Source organism: Sesamum indicum, linkage group LG6, assembly GCF_000512975.1.
Source record: "Sesamum indicum cultivar Zhongzhi No. 13 linkage group LG6, S_indicum_v1.0, whole genome shotgun sequence".
Classification (NCBI taxonomy): Eukaryota; Viridiplantae; Streptophyta; class Magnoliopsida; order Lamiales; family Pedaliaceae; genus Sesamum; species Sesamum indicum.
In genome coordinates, this window is record NC_026150.1 from 13542441 (window position 1) to 13560308 (window position 17868).

At 33.9% G+C, this 17868-nt stretch overlaps 1 protein-coding gene across 1 annotated transcript; it reads left to right on the forward strand.

Moving 5' to 3' along the window:
- LOC105164479 (18.2 kDa class I heat shock protein) lies at positions 13722 to 14473 on the forward strand. The gene has a single exon (XM_011083124.2). The coding sequence runs from the start codon at positions 13845 to 13847 to the stop codon at positions 14322 to 14324; it is 480 nt and encodes a 159-aa protein (XP_011081426.1). The 5' UTR covers positions 13722 to 13844; the 3' UTR covers positions 14325 to 14473.

The following is a 17868-nucleotide window of genomic DNA, read 5'->3' on the forward strand; positions in this document are numbered from 1 at the left end:
TCAACAGTGCTTCTTCTACCTCTACCTACCAACACTTCTCCAGATGTTGTTCTTCACATATATGCAGCAGTAATTCAGCAATCTTTACATCTCGTCCTCAAGTAGGACTTGTCAAGATAATGACCAGTCCTAACTTGGAAATATGATACATACATCTAGGACCTATTAACACTTTAGTGAAAGCATCTGCAAACTGTTCTTGAGAAGCAATATGCAGTGGAGCAATGAACCCTTCTTTGTACTTGTCTCTAACTAAATGACAATCTATCTCAAGATGTTTAGTTCTTTCATGAAAAACAGGGTTAGCAGTGATATAAAGGGTTGCTTGATTATCACAATAGAATGGGATTGGAGTTGGGCCCTTGATGTGGAAATCACTAAGAAAGTTGTATAACCATATGAGCTCACAAGTGGTACTCCCCATGCTTCAGTATTCAACTTATGCTGAAGATCGTGAGACTGTTGTTTGCTTCTTAGTCTTCTAGGATATTTAGCTGCCACTAATGAATATACAAGATCCAGTAATAGACCTCCTTGTATCCTTGCATGTTGCCCAATCAGCATCACAATAGGCCACCATATCAAAACTCTTATATGTATTAAAGAAGAGCCCTCTGTTCATAGTTCCCTTTAGGTACCTAACCAAATGTAATGTTGCTTCCTAATGCTGCCTACATGGATGTTGCATAAACTAACTTAATTATTGTGTGGCATGACATATATTAGGCGTAGTGAATCCAAGATAGAGTAATCTACCCAACAATCTTCTATATGATTCAGGATTAGCCATCTGTTCTTCTGCAGAAGATGTTAATTTAACTCCTGCTGGCAATGGTGTGGTGGAAGCTCTTGCCTTCAACAGTGCAACATCTGTGACAATATCTCTTATATATTTTATTTGAGTAATAGTTAGGCCTATACTTGACCTGGCAATTTCCAAGCCAAGGAAGAACCTTGTTGGTCCAAGGTCTTTAATGGTGAACATGTCATGTAAATATTCTTTGATCTCTATAATTGTTTTCTCTAAAGGGCCTACAATCAACACATCATCCACATAAACAAGTAAGCAATAAAAGCTAGTTTGAGTTACTTTAGTGAATAGACAGTGATCAAATTTAACTTGAGCAAAGACAAACTCTTCAAGTTTTGTGGTGAAATCTTGGTTCCACTGCCTTGAGGCTTATTTCAGCCCATAACGTGTCTTTTCAGCATACAAAGATGTCCCTCAGGGACATTACATCCCTCTGGAGCCTGCATATACACTTCTTCATTTAGAAAACCATATAAGAATGCATTGTTAATGTCAAGTTGGTGCAAATGCCAGTTATGTTTTGCTACTACTGCAAGGAGAGTTCTGACTGTTACCACCTTAGCTATTGGAGAGAAACTATCTATAAAATCTATTCATTCTATTTGATTATAGCCTTTTGCAACCAATCTAGCCTTATATCTATTGAAAATCCATTTGCTACCTATAGCAATTTTATATTGAGGAAGCTTTGTAATTTCCCAGGTTTGATTCTTCTCAATGCTTCTATTTCTGCTGACAGTGCATTCCTCCACTCCTTTTCTTTTACTGCCTAAGCATATGTTTTAGGTTCTTGAGGAAGAGATGATGCTGCAAGCATACAAGTGTACATTGAGGGTAAATGTGTAATGGCAGGTATGCCTGTGAGCTCAAAAGTGTTAGAACAAACAAAATCTTGATACTTAGCTGGTCTATATATTATTCTAGAGGATCTCCTTAGGCCTTCATTTTCTCTCCCTTGATCTTCCTGTATGTCCCCTTGAGTCAAGTTTTCTGCAATCACTATATCATTCGTGGTTTGGTTTATTTCTGAGTTTTGTTAATGATTCTCAACACTTTCTTGGTCTAATTCAACCATCATTTGTGGTAGAGAGTAAGTAATGGGATCAGTTTGTTGTCCTACAAAGGGGAATACATCTTGAAATGTAACATCTCTAGAAACCAAAGTAGTTCTTTTATTTAAATCATATAATTTATACCCCTTTTGATTCATGGAATAACCCAAAAAAAAAAGATGCATTTTAAAGCTCTTAACTCAAACTTTGATTTGTCTGGTAAAGTATTTGTTGCAAAGCATAAACAACCAAAGGTATTAAAATGTGAATAGTTTATAGATTTGTCATAAAGCACTTTTAGAAAGAGAATATTCATTATAATTGTGACGCCCCAAAGATTATAATGTATAATTAGGGGATTAATTGGTAAATTTTTATGAAACTTAGTTAACTGGTAAATAAATTATAGGTCATGATGGAAATATAATAAAACTTGAACGAATTAAATTAAAGTTTGTTATAATATTGGGGGACAGCTTATATTAATTAAGGAAATTTAGGAGGGACGTGATGGGTATTTTAAAAAAAAATTAATTAAATAAATAAGATAATAATATTATATATATATATAAATAATATATATATATATTAGTAAATAATATATATACATACATATATATATATAAAAGAAAGTGACGAGAAAAGAAAAAGAAAGGAATAAAGATTTTGGGGGTGGGCCATCACCCACCACCCCACTTCTACATATATATATAGATATGTGAGTTCAATCACATACACAAACCTTTCAATTGCAATTTCCTTTTTCTGCTCCACTAACTGCGCGGCAAAGGTAAGATTTTTACTTAAATTTTTATTAATTTATATAATTATATTATTTAATTAGTCCGTTTATTAAATATTATTTATACTAAGCGGTGTACTATTTAATCAGAATATTTTATGAGTTTGGCTATTTAAAATAGTGTCGAATTAAATATCAAATTGGATACAAAAATGATATCGTTGGTTAATTAGATTATTAAATTTATTAGATTTGCATATTACTATAGCTAATTTATACAATTCCATTGGAATTGTTAACCAAACACGCAATTATATGTATTATTGTTCAATTAAAGAGTATAATAGCGAGAAATTGATAGAAAATTCATAGAAATATTTCAAAAACTATATTTAATAAATGGCATGTTAATAAACAGGAAAAACGAAGATTTGTATTTCGATAGAAATAAAATATTAAAGAATTATTAGAAATTGTACAAATGATATTCAATATTATATTTAAAAGAAATTACGATATTCTCGATATATTAATTATGTGTGGTATAACTCATTATAGGATATGGAGGTAAAGTGAAAAGACCGAACCACTACCTATTGGATAGATAAAAGCGTTGTAAGGTCGAGGTAAGTAAATAATTAGTATTATCTATATATGTCTCCTTTATTTGTGATTTTACTATTATATGAATTTGTGGTTCATGCTAACATTGATTATCTGAAGTATATGAGTGATGGATGATTTGATTAACGATATTGTGTATGTAGAATGAGAAAATACGTTGAAATATTATGTTTGTTGTTTGATATATTGTGGATGTCTGGAATGAGAATATGTTAATATATTATCGTTACTAGTTGCTTACAAGAATGGTGATATGTGAAAATGAAGGAGTGGTGGAAATTGAATATAATTGTGGTGTGAATACCCTTGATCTGTTGAAAAGCCTATAAGGCGAAAATATGATACGAAAAGAGCTATGTGCAAAATGAAAGAGGCTATGTGCGAAATGAAAATGCTATGTGCGATATGAAAGAGCTATGTGCGAAATGAAAGAACTATGTGCGAAATGAGATTCATGAGCCAGCTGTCAAGGGGATTCACTTGAATTTATATAACGGTGAGATTGAGTTGATGGAAAAAACACAATATGACCTTCTGGTAAGCAAACTAGGAAAAATGGAGTTTGATTGATTGTCTTATTATGAGATAGTATGTGGTGTAATAAAGCTGATTATGTTAGAATTAAATTGATTGTATTCCATGCGTGTTGCCTGTTCATCTTGTTTGGACTGTGTTTGGTATGCATATATAGATAGGGCTGGTTATTTACTTAGCGAGTAGAAGACTCATCCCTCTGCTGACGTTTTATTTCAGGAGTAGACATTGAAGTGTCTGACTGTTGAAAAATAGGTCTACACGCTATAATCAAGCAGGTCGGACCAGTATGCAGTTTTCTCCTCTTAGTCAGTTAGAGTACAAATTACATTTTGTTTGTACAGAGAGCATATAAGCGTACGGATCACTTGTGATGAATCACCTTGTGGTGTTTGATATTTATATATATATAATGTTGTAGGTTGATAATACCTGTTATGACGTGTTAGAATTACGTATGCGAATTGATTAGATGATTATATGCAAATTTATATATATAAATACAGGGATTACTTTAAATAAAACGTTTATGAAAGATATAGCCCTAGTAGCGTTAGGGGGTACTACAATAATACCCCCACAGGCCTATATGCATTAGATCAAAGCAATTCTGGGAGGATGAATTACTCAAAGGGAAAGAAAGTCTCTCTTATTTGGCTTGTGGGCATATTTCACAAGGCAAAAGCTATAACTTGGCATCTTTTATTAATCTTGTATATGTCATAGCACTGTAGGATATATGTCCTAACCTACTATGCTAGATTTCTGGTGATATACATGTCACACTAAAGCTTAACTCTCTGCAAGAGTTCATGGCTTTGGTTATGAGCTTCTTGTCAAAGGATTGTTCTTGGAGGGTGAATAATTTTCCTACTAGGCATCCTACAACAATCACATCCTTAGTCTTGTGGTCCTACATAACACAATAGGATCAGAAAAATTTAAATCTAATGGAAGCAGTATTACACAATCTACTAACAGATAAAAAGTTGAACTTGAGATTAGGGACATGTAACACATTTTGCAAGTGAATTCTATTAGAAAGTGTTATGTTTCCTGAGCTCCTAACAGTGTGTTTTGTGCCATCAGGAAGGTGGATAAACGTATTCAAATTATTATATTTTGGTTCATCAAACAATGCAGCATTGTTGCACATGTGGGTAGTAGCCCTACTGTCAATTATCCATACATTTGATGACCAGTTATTCGTGGTTGAGTTTTCAAGACACTTACCTGAAAATTCACCATTACCTTCATCTGCCAGTGTTGTGATTGAGGCTTCAATGTTCTAAGATATATGTAATTCTATTCACACAACTTCAGCCATTGACTTTGCATCTGTGACATTTTGCACAGTCTCATTATGTTCAGTGGCAGCTGTTGCTTTATTGTTTATTGATGCATTCCTTTTTCTTTGTTCTATCATGGCTTTGTACCAATCTGGATATCCATGTATTTCGAAGCAAACCTCTCTTAGATGCCTGTTTTTCCACGTCTCTACATATTTGTGTTCTTTTGTCTATGAAGGTCATTTTCCTTTGAAAATTTTTCTGAGCTTCAGGTCTTTTGAATGCTTGCATAGCATATTTTGAGCACTATATGAATGTCGGGAAATTACTTCTTTTTGTTTCTCAATCCTTCGGATCATAGAGTATGCCTTACTAACATTAGGCAGGGGGTCCATCATGAGGATTTGGTTCCTTACATGATCATAGTTTTCATTCAAGCCCATTAGAAATTGCATGAATTGATCTACCATTTTGAGATCTGCAGTTTCTTTAGTGGCTCCACAGCTGCATTGTGGAGTAGGAGTAATGCATGTCAATTCATCCCATAATCTCTTAAGTTTAGAGAAGTATGCGGATACTGATAGTGGGTCTTGTGATGTGGATGACAATTCCTTTTTTAGTTGGTAAATCATAGGACCATTGCTTTGTCCAAATCGCTATGCCAATTCGCTCTCAAGGAAGAAGAAGCTTCAGCCTATATATACTATAACAACTTTAAATAACGACGAATGCCTCGCATATATTGGAGCATAACGGCTAACTCGTAATTTATACTAATAGAGGCATATTCACGCTTACATAAGTACATAATTATTATTAAAGTCGTTGATGACTAATAAAGTCGTAATTGCAATTTGTAACTTCGAGTGCCAGACGCGCGTTTCCCATAAATACGACTTGTTCCATTGTGATACTTCAACAATGCCTCTTCTTCCTCTACCTTCCAACACTTCTCCAGCTGTTGTTCTTCACATATATGCAGCAGTAATTCAGCAATCTTTACACATTAGATATGATCATGTTGATATCATATTACTTTCTTTCAAGTTTTAATCTAATCTGAATAGAAGATTTTGGTGTATCATCTCTGAAAAATTATGCTATTTTTAAAGGATGAAAAAGGTTGACAATTTGGGACGGCGTTTGGGATGATTGTCCAACATAATAATACCATCCCAAAGGAAGTCCTAATTTTTTGCAAAGTTTATAAAAGTTTTAACCCACAAGAATTTGGATAACATGGGTGCCGCTTAGGAACTGATGTTGGGAAGGTTTGGGATGGACAATTCGACTTTAAATTGGATCGGCGACATGCCGTCCCAAATGTCGTATGAAAATTAGGATTGAGTGCATATGGTCCCAAACTACATTACAAATCATTACCACCAAAAGATTGAGACGACATTTGGGACAACTTATGACCAATACTTTTCTTTGTCCGATTTTGGAACAGAATTTGGGATGAACGTTTAATTTTAGAATGGTATGTGCAAGTACAAGACATGCAGTTACAAATCCGTTAGAAGTCGTCCCAAAATCGTCCCAATACGAGACGAATTTTAAGACAAATGTTAGCCGTCCCAATAAGGCCTTTTTTTTGTAGTGACAAGTCAATTGTGGGTAACTATGAAATTTCATTTTTTTTTTTTGTTAAATATTATCGAATTCAGTGAATTTTAACTAACATATTGATCTATTTGTTAGAAACAAACAACATAAAAAACATCACGGGTATTAGAGCAATTTCTCAAACTATAAAAAATATATACATAATTATACCAAATTCTGGGGATGAGGGTGTAATTATCCCAAAATTAAACTTAGGTCAATAAATGCTCCTCTCTCGAGCATCCAACTTTGCTTCTATCCCTTCTTTTTGGTGTTTGTTTCTTGTGTGAAGGGAAGATCTCATCCTCTTCTCCCCATTGCATCTTTCAACAATTTTCTATTGCTTCTATCAATGTTAATTAATATGTTTTCCTCTTGTTTCCACACACACACACATGCACACACGTGTGCGTGTATATATATATATATATTGTATGTATAAATCCCATGCACGAGGTTAGAGAATCATCTCACATTCTAAAGCACACACACATAGCAAGCAATATCTTAACATATTGTGGTAGGTAGGTGTCCCGTGCACGAGGTTTGTAGCTTTGTTTTAAATTTACCATCCCACCCCCCAAAAAGATAGTTCAAACTTTTCGAAGTTACTTAGTTTTTTATTGATTTCTATATTGAAACTAGAATTAATTATTATCTCTCTAATTTTTGGAGTTTTTCTTTTCTCTAGGAGGGAGCTTGAAATATATACTTATGGGAATTTATTGTGAAATCATACTAAATATTTATAGTTTATATTTACAGAAAATCAAAACAGTTTGAAGCATTGTACTCCTGATCAAGCTGCTTTTGATTTTTGAACAAACGTAATTTTAAATTTATAAGATTTAGAAATAGAGGTTGGCGTTTCAAACACCTTAAATTAGAAATATATGTATACAGGGCTAATTACATTTAGGACCCTTCTGAAAATATTAAATTATATTTTTCTCTAAAAGAGTTTTGAAATTAGAGTTCCACCCTTCCAAAAAATTCTCGATTTACATCTGGCCCCCTTTCATTAGGGTTTGGATGGAAAATACTGACGTAATTAAGAAAAAATAATAATTACATAAATTTTAAATTTTTGGCCCTTATTGAACATTCCCATTTATATGTTTGTACTTATAAAAGGATAATATGATGTACATACATGAAGGGAGGTTAACAACATTGCATTTTTCCCTCATAAGTGCAAGATTATTACATGAAAACGTTAAGAGGGGTAATATTAAAAATTTATATAATTTTTTTTTGCTAACATCAGTATTTTTAGTCCAAAACTCAAGTAAAAGGGGTCACGTGCAAATAATGAATTTTCAGAAAGAATATAAGTATAATTTTAAATTTTTAAATTAAAAGTATAATTTTATATTTTCAAAAGAAAATTTAAGTATAATTAATATATATATATACATGGAACGTGACCAAGGTTGGGTTATAACGGGTTGGTTCAATCAAAGTATTATGGTCCAAATAGGATCTATTATACATATCAGGCACATTCACTTAAATATATATATTTTTTTCTTTTCAAAAGTGGTATGTATCTAGAGTAGGGGTTAGACATTTATCCTTCAATATTTATTAACTAGTCGTTGTGGTACGTTGTTTTTATGTATGTATAATAAATTTTTTATATTTTAAAATATATTATAAATAAGAGTAAAATATATGAACCAGTACATTACATTAATAAAAGAAAGAAACAAACAAATAATAATTTATCAATTAATATAAATTTTAAAAAATTTAAGTTAGTTATTTTATCATGAATGGTATTTTTGCTTTCATAAAAAATTAGTACGATCGTATCATTAATCGTCATTTATGAGTATGGTAGGCATTTTTTTATATTAGTATATCTTGGAAAATTTGACAATATACATCAAAACCGTCAAATCCACCTAATTGTTATTAGGGATAATTACATCCTCCCCCCTCCCCCCCATATGAGATTTGGTGTAATTACACATAAATTTTCTGTAGTTTAGGAAATTACATTTAGCACTCTTGAGGTTTGTTTTTGTCTAATAAATAAGTCTCTCTATTAGTCAAACTTCAGAGAATTTACTGATATTAATAAAAAGTATAGGATAAAAATTTATATTTACCCCCGATTGACTTGTTACAAATTTATTGCTAGTCAAATAAATTTTTTTGTGATCAAATTACTCTCGTACGTCTTCACACATTAATACTTATGAGGATGTATATTTTTACCATTATAAGGGTAGTTTAGTCGAATAAAATTTATTTGATCTGCTATAAGATAATAAAAGTCAATCAAAGATAAATATTAATTTTTACTCATTTTTTTTTTTGGCTAATATCAACAAATTCAGTGAATTTTCACTGATGGAGGGACTTATTTGTTATACGGAAACAAACCTCTAGATACTAAATGTAATTTTTCAAACTACAGGAATCTATGTTTAATTACTCAAAACCTTAAGAAAAGAAAGTGCAATTATCTCTTACTATTATATGCTTTGTACTTGTTGAGGGATACAACAAAATTAGGTTTGGCATGAGGCACCCGAAACTTGCTCCCAATGCCCGAGTTTAAGTACAATAAATGCATATTGATGCGTGCAAAAATAGCATGGGTCCAATGAATTTGGACTGTCGTTCAACACTCGAGCTGGAGCGTTTGTGATCTAAAGAAAAGGGATTTATAAAAACACATGCTAGCACTCCGATACCTTAATTAGTATTAATTAAATTTGAAGAAAAATAATGAAATAAAGTAAGTAAAGGTAATAAGAAATCGAGATATGTTGCTTTAATTAAGAGGAATATGAAAATTCGTGAGAGAATGCCTGGTAAGTCCTATTTGTTGAAAACAAAAAAAAGATTATATCTGTTCGTGATTTGAGGTGCGTTAAAATAAATTCATTTGTAGTAAGATGCATATTAAGTAAAGTACATTCCCAATTCAACTATTCAAAATGATTCACATTATTTGAATCCGCTACCCACATGGCTACATCAATTTGTTTGATGCGCACATTATGTCATAATATTCCCATAATTATCATATACAATTCCTAACAATACACATATGTGCTAAAAAAGAGTCATACATTATTAGCAAAAACAATATATAATTATATTTTTCTTTCTGGAACTTAAGGTTTTCCTACTTTTAATCTCATGAGTTCCGTAATTTTATAAAAGTAGCATTTGTTATCCCATGACACCTTTGCATTGAATGTTTAATGCAAAAGACTACATGATCGTTAAGTACATGAGATCAAAAGTGCTACTTTTTTAAAGTTATGAGACCAAAAGTGAGAATCTAGTCATATATAGGACCAAAAGTGTAAAGATTCTAATGGCCACATGCTATTTCTCGTTAAAATATTTAACGAAAATGTATCATGTAACCAAAAAAGTATTATTTTTTTAAAGTTACAGGTTCAAAAGTGAGAATCTCATAACCAACAAGAAGAAGTATGTATAATTTTAAAATTTTATTGAAAAAAGGTGTGATTTTATGTTTTTAGAAAATGATTAAGTGTAATTAACTATATATCTATATATGGCGCGCACGGAAATAACTCGAGTCCAACAAGCTTGGACTTTTATCTTGGATCTAAATCAACAAGCAAAAAGACTTGGAAAACAAAACCTGCAAAACATGTTAGCACTCTGACGCCTAAGTTAGTATTGGATTTTTAAGAAAAAATAATTGCCAAAAATAAATAAAATAAAAAATTGAGATATGATAATCGTACTTGTGGAAGAAATTATGCTAAGATCACAGTTAGAATGCCAAGGAAATGTTGACAGCTGTCCCCCACCTAGGGGCCAAACCTGTATTTATAGAAGTGTGTCCTACAACGGGGGTCTGCACGTTTTTCTTAATTTTCAGAGGAAGAGGATGAGGGTCGTTTGGATAGACCATGATCTGCATTTCTCTTCGTCAGTTTTGCTTTTGGATATCTATCTTCGAGTTTGAGGAGACCCTTCGCTGGCGAGGACTCCTACCCTTTAGGGAGCCCTAGTCGTTAGGGAGCTTAGGGTTTGGAAGGGATCTCCCTTGAATCATGTCCTCCATGCTACCAAAAAAGATACACTTAGCAAACCAGGTGTATACCACGTGGGGAAGGTTGGATATGGGCCTTCGGCTAATCTCCTCGTTAGACCATGCTTCTGCTAAATCCTGAAGGACACCTTAGACCTCTACCTTTCTTCATGGGTTGTTAAGCCTTTTGGACTATTAAAGTGGATGTATTGGACATTCTTATTTTATTTACGTTTTTTGGACTAAATTTCATTTGGGTCATACACATCAATATATTTAAAAAAATTAAATATTTGCATTCACTACTTCAATAACAAAATTTGATTGAATAGTCGTGATCAATAGCTATTTGTTACAACTATTTTAATTTTAACCATGGCTAATGTTGCATTTTTTGTAGTGATAATTTTATAAAATATTTAGAATATAATATTTTTTAGAATCATATTAATTAGTTTTTATAAAGTTAAGAATTGCTTAAAATGTATATAAGATTATATATATATATATATATATACTATTATTAAAAAAAATATCTTTTGTCGTACTAATTTTATTTCATTTTTTGTCTTTAAAAAGATATAGTCAGATTAGTAATTTTCGATATTTTTAATTATCTCACAATTATATTTATTTTTCTTTTAACTGCCCACTACATTACATTTCTATCTCAACTTACTTATTATATTTCTTACAATTTATAATTATAATTTGGTTTCTTTTCATAAATTTCTTTTTTCTCATCATCTCAAACCACGATTCGTTTTATATGTTCATGGAAACCACGTGTTGCTATAACTAATATGATGAAAATGAATGAGAAAAAAAAACTACCCAAAGTTAGTTATGAAAAATCATAATGAGTGGAAAAGTAAAAGAAAAAATTATTTAATTTAAAAAAATTAACATACCAATAAATTGAAGAAAACAATAGGGTGCTCTTCAATTATATATAGTATAGCCATTGGTTTATATATATGTATTATCTTATATATACTTTACATTATGTATTAATATATTTATTTGTATTAAAAATGCTAATATTTATGTAAATATATTAATTATTTTGGTAAATTATATAGACATCTCCTGAGGTCAGGCCAAATTTGTTCCTCCCGCAACGGGACCGCCTTGACGGCCTCAAAATACTCCTGCACCCTCTCCTCGCCATGAGAACTCCAATTATAATATCTAGCATAAAACCTTTTATAAATAGGTCGAAATTGACCTCGTGCATGCCTTTGAAACTTCATTTTTGCACTTCCGACAAGGACAATTAATTTTCTCACCATCCATATATGCATGTTGAGACTTCGCCCATTCTATAAATGTAGCAACACCATCCTGAAACTTCGAGGTATGACCCACCCTATTTTGAAGGTTCATCTCATACATCCATCTCCTAGACTGTCTTAATATGATGATTAGTCCTACACACACATATTAAAAGAATCAATACAGCCCGGGAACGCGGCTGATGCGTGAAATAAAAAAAATAATTAAAACGGTTCAAACGGGTGTTCAGTCTGAAATTTCCGAGTATTTGGCGTTTGTTAAAAGCATAACAACAAATATATAAGCATGCTAGATATGTGGCTAAAGGATGAAATAAAAGCATAAAATAAAACATGTAACTTTACCTTTTTATTTGTATAGATGAGCAGCAACGTCCGTTGTTTTTCTTTTTGTTCCTCTTTCATTCACTTTAAAATCCAAATTGAAACCCCTCTAGTTTGTCCACACCATACTAAGGAATAGATGTAATTCTTTTTCTATTGCTAGATAGAACAAAGAACAAGAAGAACAACTCCAATCTAACGCAATTGTTTAGTACTTTTGGATTGTTCTATGTTCTAACTCCAAATTCAATATAGAACAAAATGAGAATATTTTTAGATAAAACAGGAGAGCAAATTTCGTGACTCATTGGGTGTTGGATATGTGTATAATTTTGTATATTACATACAATTTAATTCAAAATTCAATAATTACCAAGTTTGCCTCTAAGGCAACCTGTACACACACATGTATATAACTTTCAACCATGATGAAATAACCACTCCATTATGTTCATCATGATGAGGATGTCAACTCCTTTTTAACTTGCTCCAACGTCCCTCAAATGGGTTTAGACTTCAAGAATGCATCGGACTTGATATAATCAAATTAAATCAAGCACAACCAAAATCGATTGGATAAAAATTAATTAACTTAATTTTAGTCTAACAAAGTCCAAAGATTCATTTAATCCAATTTTAATGTATATTAATTTTTCATCATAACTTTTTTTTTTATTTATTCATGCATCTTGTGTATGTATACTGTTGGTAATCAGTATAAATAGATATATATGTAATTTCAGAGACATACGAAACATTTGGTGGTTCAATGGTCTCATTTTATCCTGTCTAGTTCTACAATAATTAATACTAGTGTATATATACGGCACACTCAAAATGTGTGTGCGTAATTAATTTAGATTTAAATTAATAATAATTATTTTAATAAATAATTAAATAAAAATACTAATTAAAAAGTATAAGAATTAAATTAAATAAAAATACTAATTAAAAAGTATAAGAAAGTTATGGAAATTTATTGAAAAAAAATTAGAGAATAAAAAGGAATGTAAAAGTTAAGAATAGAAAAAATGAGAAGTTGAAAAGAGATAAAATAATTTAAATTATTTTATGAATAAATTTGATGTCATGAATTTGAATTCTATTGTACATATAACTATTTGTTTTATTTTAAATTAATTTATTATAGTATATTTTATAATTTTTAATTATATTAACATATTAATCAAATTAGTGTATTTTTTATTTATTTATTTTTATTACAATATTCGTGTAATTATATAATTATTGACTCTATAAATTAAAAAGGGAAAAAAAATGATACAGATGCTTTGGGAAGGAACGAGCTTTATCTAGAAGATGACGAGGGGAGCTGAAAGCGTGATTCGTAGAATATACAAGAAAATGCGAGAATCATCTTGTAGCTCATATAAATAAAGCGTGCTCTTTCAGCCAATTCCCACAACAAAGATTTGATCACACAAGCCTGCCCACAAGAATCCTTTACAACACACTCTTCATCAATCAAACCAACCTATTCTTTTTCTGTTCTTGCACTGCAAAATATTAACACAATGTCTCTGATTCCAAGCTTCTTTGGCAACCGCCGGAGCAACGTCTTCGATCCATTCTCGTTGGATATCTGGGATCCCTTTGAGGGCTTCCCTTTCTCCACCGCCGTCGCCAATCTCCCCTCCTCCGCTCGAGAAACCACTGCCATCGCCAACGCCCGCATCGACTGGAAAGAGACGCCGGAAGCCCATGTGTTCAAGGTGGATGTTCCTGGGTTGAAGAAAGAGGAAGTTAAGGTGGAGGTTGAGGATGGGAGAATTCTGCAGATAAGCGGGGAGAGAAGCAAAGAGCAGGAGGAGAAGAACGAGAAATGGCACCGGGTGGAGAGGAGCAGCGGGAAGTTCCTCCGCCGGTTCAGGCTGCCGGAGAATGCCAAGTTGGATCAGGTAAAGGCGGGAATGGAGAATGGGGTGCTGACAGTCACGGTGCCCAAGGAGGAGGTGAAGAAGGCAGAGGTGAAGGCCATCGACATCTCTGGTTGAGCAATCATCATTTATCAGTACGATTGTGTTGAATAATAATGTAATTGTTGTGGTGTGGTGTTTGCATGTCGGGAATCTGTGTATCTCAGGTTGAATGAGCTGTGGTTTTATATGTTAATAAATAAATAAAAGATTGTGGTTTAAGCCTCTGTTTTCTGCTACTTATTAACGAAATTTTCAGTCCTGATTTCTCCTACAATGTCCCAAAATGAATGATGTCTGTGTATCTGTATCTGTGTCGGGCTACTCATGACCAGCCTACAAAATAATACTTAAAATAAGGGTAAATAGCAATTTATGCTCTTACGATATTGAAAATAATCACATTATCACCTTATAAAAAAATATAACGATCTAGCTCCATATACTTTTTAAAATAAAGAAATTTACTTCCTTATATAGGAAGGTAAATTACTTCATTTTAAAAATTATAAGGGGATAAATTGTTGTATTTCAAAAAATATAAGCAGGTAAATCGCTAAATTTATTTTTCGTAAGGAACTAATTTGCTCATTTGCAATATCACAAGTATTGCTTGCATTTCTTCCCTTAAAATAATACTCAGCATCGGTCACATTACCACCATTTTACAATAGGCATTAATCATTGTACTAAATGTGTATTTATATGGTGACACCTTATGATCCAACATCGATCTCCCTATAAACACATTTGCATGTCATTGATGAAATCAGTGATATATTTTCAAGATTTAAATAAATTAAAAAAAACGTTAATTTTGTACTTGAATAAGGAGTCAATTGAAGCTATTAATTTCTTCAAATTATATATTCCAAGAAATACTTTAACCGTCAAGAGTTTAAATAGGGGTGAATAGCAATTATTCCCCTATGATATTGAAAATAAGCACATTACCCTCTTATTAAAAAAATATAACAATTTATCCCCCTATACTTTTTAAAATGAAACAATTTACCTCCCTATATTTATAGTAAGGTAAATTGCTCCATTTAAAAATCATAGTGGAGTAAATTGTCGTATTTTAAAAAATATAGGAAGGTAAATCGCTATTTTTTTTTTTCATAAGAGGATAATTTACTCATTTACAATATACAAAGGGAGTTGCTTGTATTTTTCTTACAGTTAAAATAGCAAAATCTCATAAAGAAAGATCACCAAAACAGACTACATACAAAATTTAATTGCATAAAACAACGATATACACATAGAATACAGGAAATTAGAATAGGGAAGAAACGCAAACTAAATGATAACTTTGAATGCTATGAAAAAAAAAAAGACAAATAAAGAATTAAAGCCAAAACCAATCTCCTTTCACTTTGATCCGGGTCAAAGTAAGCGATCTCGTGAAACGATCTCAGCACAGACGACCAACTCTTCCTAGATTAGATTTTGGGTCCCCTGAGAATAAAACACGAACCGTGAACTCGTCAGGCCCGTCCCCGACAATGACCCTCCGACGCTCAAGTTAGGTTGATCGAGAGAAATGTATGCTATCTCAAAATTCGATCTCAATAAATACGTAACAGTTACCTTAATAACGGCGTTCCGGGGTCTATTTATAGAGCGCAGCTGGACACTGTTGACTGGGCCACGTGGCCTTATCCTACTGGCTCTCGTCCTGATCGGACGGTTCTAATTGTCTGGGTCTTCGAGGTGGTTGTTCGAGCCGGGTCGGGTCATGCGCGACCCGCCCGTTACAAAAAGCGCGGATCCTATGCTGAAAGGACTCTAATGCCCTTAATGAAGGGTATTTTTGTCATGTCTCAGGGGATTATTATGACACCCATCATTACTCCCCCACTTTTTCAAAGTGCAATGCCGTTGCCTTTGAAGAAATCGAACGGTCGCGTCGCTTGATCTGCTGCCCAGGTGGACACATGGCGACATCTTGTGGGCTGATCTGCGGCGCGCATCTCCAGAGAGGCCCGTCTATAAATACCTCAGCCATTCTATCATTAATTCCTGCTCCTCATACAGATATTCCGCGACCGGCGATAACCAAGAGTTCGCATTCGACCTGCAACTTCCAGGGCCATCCTGTTCTAAGATACGATGTCTTCCAGCTCTAGTTCGAATTCTGGGTCGAGCTCTGGCTCTGGGTCGTCTGCGACCCCTTCTGAGTCTGCTCATGGTTCTTTTTCTACCTCTCCAAAAAGGAACAAAAAGTTCCCTATTTCCAAAATTGCTGATAAACAAACCGGTCCTTCTACTCAAGCGAAATTCCAGGATAGGCTGGCTAGAAACCCTTGGGAAGTCGTAGTAAGTAGTGTTAGGACACCTGTTCTTAACATCAGGGAGAAATATTACATACCCCCCGAATATAATATGACATTGTTATTCCTACGACCTTCGATCGAATGCACCGTCCTCCTGAGGGTTTCAGCGCTTTTTCTATCAAACACCTTGATGTTGGCCTTCGATTTCCTTTGGCTCCCCCTATAGCCTCGATTTTAAATAAACTGGGGTTGTGCCCTATGCAACTTTCCCCCAATTCTATTTCTTATATTGTCCTTTTTGTTGTAATAATGCAATACTTAGGTATAGAACCCAGTTTTGATAATTTTTGGAGTTTGTACTCTTTCATTACTTCGAAATGATCCGGTGATAGAGGTTTCTTTTATCTATCGGCCAAGCCCGACTGTGGGTACCTGAGCGCCCTGAAGTCGAATGTAGGGGTCTGGTTAGATCGCTATATTTTTATTCGACCTCCTAGAGGTGTCTGACCCTTTAAAAACGAATGGACCAAATATAAACCTGTTCCGAAAACAAGTGGAGGGGGGCTGGAGGGCGATTAGATAAATAGCCTAATAACTTATAAATACGACCCCAAGAAGCTTCTCAATGAGAAGGTTTTGCAACTATCGGGGCTCTCTCCAGCGTCCCTCCACATCGAAGAGTCTTTAGGTGATTTTCTCTTCTAGTGATGCTTTCCTGTCGTTATGGTCGAACTCGCTTACACGCTTTGATTTTTCTTGCAGATAGCATAATCATGAGTTCCCGTAATGCCTTGCGACTGAAGGCGGCAGAGAATAAGATAGCTGAGGCCAAGGCCAAGGGGAAGCAAGTCGCGCCTTCTAAAGACCTTCCTCCTGCACCTGCTCCTTCGTGAGCCCGCGAGCCCTGCTAAACATCAGCTCATCTAAGTGGATAGCGAAGACACTCCCACCCAACCTCTCTATGGATATAACTCCAGCGACCTAGAGCTGAACTTGGACAATGCGAGTGGAGATCAGGGAGGTGAGTCCGGGAAACCGGATCGCGATCGCAGTGAGAAATCAAAGAAGAGGAAGCGGGTCTCGCAGAAGTAGGGGCAGGGGGCAAGTCTGAAGGAGAAAGAACCGAAGGAGAAATGACTGGGGGCACCCTCTGATTCTTCAAAATCCACTCCCCATCGGCCTAAGACTTTGAGCAGGATGGCCAAGGAAGCTGCGGATAAGACTAGCCAGGCGGACGAGCGAGATAGGTTCCTGAGGTTGGAGCAGCTCGCTTCGCACTAGGAGGAGACCAGGGAAGTCATAAGGGGTCCTCAATCGCATCCATATGAACCTCCGAAGTGGGA